Below are 4,728 nucleotides of genomic sequence, written 5' to 3' on the forward strand. Positions count from 1 at the left end.
TGAACAAATATGGAACTCCATGAAAAGATATTTTTTCAGTAAAGCCTAAAAAAATTAAACTAATAAGTAAATGAAAAATATATACGATATTAGAACATAAAATTAGATACTTGTTTGAAAAGCGATGATATATTTTGAAATGAACATTTTAGATATAAGTAGAAAGATTATTTTGAAAAAAAATTGTAAAGAAAGGATAAAAAATGTCTCCATAATTTGAAGAACACTCCGGAATGGTACATTAGGGAATAATCGGTCATTTTCAAAAACTGAAAAAAAAATTATTTTCTCAAATAACTCATTTGTAATAGTCAATTTAATGAATATCTCCTATTTTAATACGGTTTTTTTATGATAAATTTTAAATTGTAGTAACAAACTATTTGATATGTCACAATTTCCTAAACTAAGTATGAGGTTTGAACACTTTTTATTCCAAATTTAGCAAAACTTTATGTTTGAATATTGTTTCCAACTATCGTCATCTTACTAAAAAAATAGAATTTTTTCAAAACAAAATTTCTAACCTCATTGATTGCACCGAGTGTTGTAAAGCTTATCTGTTTTCATGGGACTTCTCAAAACCCCATTTATCCTTTATGCCACTCACCTCTAATTGCAATCTCCTCTTTAGATCGATGAAAGCAAGAATTTCATTGCAATTTCTTAGACCATTTACACTTACACAAATCTTTCATTTTGTTTAATTCTGTTTGAGTCATGGCAAATAAACGTGCGACTTATTCGATGTTAGCATTTCCTGTACATCTGTTGGTAATATCAATCGCTGCCCTTGTTCTATTTTGGCTCATAGGCTTTAGGGAAGGCTTTGCTCTCTCATCATCCATAAAAATGAAGATTTTCAACGTAAGTTTCTAAAATTTTATTCACCTTTGACAACTTTTGTTTGTATGAAAGTGTTTCCCAAAAACAGATGTAAGTTTTTGAAAGGTATAAAGTAATATAAATTCTAAAATCTAAAAACCCTCAAAAACTACTTGTAATGGTTTTTGGATCAGAAGTTTTTTGTTCAAAACAAAAGTTTAAAATCATATACCCGAACAAACATTTTCTTTAATTTGAGATTTTTTTCTTTAAAAATCAAAAGCTCTCAAAAGTTGTAGCGAAACGTACCTTTAATGTAGATTTTGATAGTTTGAAGTTGTTTTCATTGTCTCATTTTGTAGTTGCATCCGCTTCTCATGGTACTCGGATTCCTTATTTTTTCAGGCGAAGGTAAGAAAAAGTAACAAAATCTATAGAAATTATGAAATTCTAAAAGTCATGAGAGACGAGTCTTTATACTGTTGTTTTGAATCAGCAATGATTGCATACAAGGCGATCCCGACACCGAGAACAGTGGTTAAAATAATTCACCTAACATTGCACTTTATCGCACTTGTCTCCGGAATATTTGGCGTTTATGCGGTCTTCAAGTTTCACGATGAACTTAAAGTGCCACATATGTACACATTACATTCATGGATAGGCATGTCAACCATCGTTTTATTTGGTCTTCAGGTAATCTTTAATTACTTTCGTAAGGGCATTCACAATGCACTGAACTCTAAAAGGTTTAGTAGATTGTCACATCAGAATTCCACTTTTCCTATAATTTTACCTCTTAATTCCAACAATGCATTCAACTCAACAAATTTCAATAAAACATATATATTTTTTTAAATTAAAAAGTTGTTTTTTTTGTTGAATAGTTCAAGGGCCAATATATTGTGGATGCTCTGAAAAATCCTTCAAATTTAAGAGAAATTTTCATATTACTAACATAACACTTGTTTTATTAGTTGATATTGGGATTTGTAACTTTTTTATTCCCGGGCGCTGAGTCAGCAACACGCGCAAGATTCTCTCCATGGCATGTTTCTGCAGGTGTGTTGATATTTTTCATGGCGATAGTGACTACTGAGATGGGATTAATAGAGAAGTTTATTTTCCAACAGTTGAAACGTGGTCAAGAAGCACTTTTGGTCAATTTCATTGGATTGCTGATATTACTTTTTGGGATTTCTGTAATTGTAACTGCTGTCCTTCCAATAAGAAGGAAATAACGATCGATGTTGTAATACTGTTTCACATAATAAAAAGACTTAAAATAGTGCAAAACTAATTTTAGTATCTTTAAAATAATATAAACACATTTCACATCAAACATAGTTTCTTTGTATTTTATATTATCTGCAATAAACCAGTGATCTCCATTTGCATTCTCATTTTCATTTTATAATACTCAAAATATCGGTTGCATTCTCATCTTGATTTTATAATACCCAAAATATCGTTTGCATTCTCATCTTCATTTTATATTACTCACAATGCGTGTTTTTCAAAAGCTTAGGGTGCGTTTAGTTGCGAAAAAATGAGTTGTTTTCAGGAAAAAAATTTCCAAGAAAAATGAGAATTTTGAAAACGCGTTTAGTTCGTCTATTTTTCTAAATTTTTCACGGAAAATGAAAATTTTTCGTTTTCTAAAATTACAAAGAGGTTGGAAATTTTTGGAAAACTGATAATCATTGTTTTCCACATTTTTCTAATTCCAATTTTTTTCTAAAATATAAACACACACCCACTCCCACCCCATCCACTTCTACCTACCCCCACCTTAACACCCCCCACCCCCACACACACCCACCCGCACACACACACACACACCAACCCACAAACACACATACATACTCACCCACACACACACCCACCCACAAACACAAACACACACACACACATACATACCCACCCACAAACACACACACATATATATACCCACCAACACACACACTCACCCACACACATACATACTCACCCACAAACACACACACATACATACCCACCCACACACACACCCACCCGCACACATACATACCCACCCACAAACACACACACACATACACATACATACCCACCCATACACACACCCACCCACAAACACACATACACACATACATACCCACCAATGCACCCACACACTCACACACATACCCACCCACACCCCCACAAACACACATCCACACACACACAAACCCACACCTACCCCCACCCTTACAGACACACACACACCTACACACACACACAAACCCACACCTACCCCCACCCCCACCCTCACAGACACACACACCCACACACACAAACCTACACCAACCCCTACGAACACACACTCGCACCCCCACCTACCAAACACTACCACCACAATCACCGACCTACCATTACCATTACCATCACCACCACCACCAACCCGTCACTAGCACCACCACCACCGCTGCCGCCGCCATCACCACCACTGACACAATTGCCGCCGCCACCACCATCGCCTGTCTTCACCACCACCGCCGCCGACCCGCTACCGTCACCGCCCCCACCCACACGCTACCACCGCTACCGTTTTCTAAAAATGAAAACTGATAGAAAAATACACATCTAAACACGTTTTCTAATTTTCTAAAACTAAAAATGAAAAATGAATAAGTTTAACTAAACGCGTTTTCTAAATTTTTCAATGAAAAATGAAAACGGAAAACGAAAATCGAAAAAGGAAAACAAAAAACAGAAAATGAAAATTGTTTTTCTGTAACTAAACGCAACCTTAAACTCTTTAAGTTTCTTCTTCCTTAGTTCCTCAAAGTCACTCAAACATAACTCCCTGAATTTCTCTCGATACTCTTAATCTAACTTCTCAATCTTTACCCTAATCATTCGTTTATACCCTTCTACTTCTTTTCTTTCTTCGTGCACCTTATTTTGGAACATTCTTGCTTCCACTTCTTTTTATCCTTATAAGACTCTCCACACTATTAAAATCAGAATTTTTCAATGATTTTACAGCCCATTCATCCTTGATATGAAACTAAGGTTTGCTAATGTTTTGAGGCAAGTTTGATGTAGGAAATTTGGATATATCAACTGTATATATACACCATAACAAAAATTCAAAGTCTGTTATATATATATATATATATATATATATATATATATACACACACACACACACACATCATAATTGAGCAAATTGCAGGAAATAACAATGTACTTTATTGCTATTACAAATACAAATACTTTGTTTTTTTACCCATGATAGCAATGTATTTAAATTTATTTACCCATAATAGCAATGCACTTGTATTAGCTATATTTAACATATAATTATAAATTGTTTTACAATTTTAAACATATCCAATGTACTACTTAGCTTTTCACCGATATTAGCAACAAACTCACTGTTTTTAGTGATAATAGTAATATGCAACACATAATCATAACGAACTTAACTCTTTTTACCAACATAGACAATGTTTTTCCTTTTATTATTTAGTAGTGCCGTACACAAGATCTTTCGGTAGTAGTGGCACTAATAAAATAGTAGTTTCACTTATATGGATAGCCATTGAATCTTAATAGAAAAACAATTTTTTTATATTGACAGGTTGTAATGGAGTAGTGGCCCGGGATCCCCAAGAACCATTTAGCTCTGCCCCTGGTTTTTACCCATAACAACAATATATTTACATGTTTATATCCTTAATAGAAATGTATTTACATTTTTTATTGATAATAACAATATGTAACTCATAATTGTAACATACTTTACTCGTTCTAATGTAGTCAATATACTTGGCTTTTAACCCATAAAAGAAATATATTTACATTTTAGTAATAGCAATATGTAACTCAAAATAACAATGCAGTTTATTCTTTTTCCAATATAGACAATGTACTTGGATT

The 4,728-nt window shown here is 33.5% G+C and overlaps 1 protein-coding gene across 1 annotated transcript; it reads left to right on the forward strand.

Moving 5' to 3' along the window:
• Positions 1–548: 548 nt before the first annotated feature.
• On the forward strand, positions 549–2,125 carry LOC145100056 (ascorbate-specific transmembrane electron transporter 1-like). The gene is made up of 4 exons (XM_079037473.1): positions 549–867; positions 1,188–1,236; positions 1,322–1,521; positions 1,803–2,125. The coding sequence occupies exons 1-4, from the start codon at positions 721–723 to the stop codon at positions 2,064–2,066; spliced, it is 660 nt and encodes a 219-aa protein (XP_078893599.1). The 5' UTR covers positions 549–720; the 3' UTR covers positions 2,067–2,125.
• The last annotated feature ends 2,603 nt before the right edge of the window (positions 2,126–4,728 follow it).

The sequence above is a fragment of the Lactuca serriola genome, chromosome 4 (assembly GCF_051521515.1).
Source record: "Lactuca serriola cultivar US96UC23 chromosome 4, Lser_US96UC23_V15, whole genome shotgun sequence".
Lineage (NCBI taxonomy): Eukaryota > Viridiplantae > Streptophyta > Magnoliopsida > Asterales > Asteraceae > Lactuca > Lactuca serriola.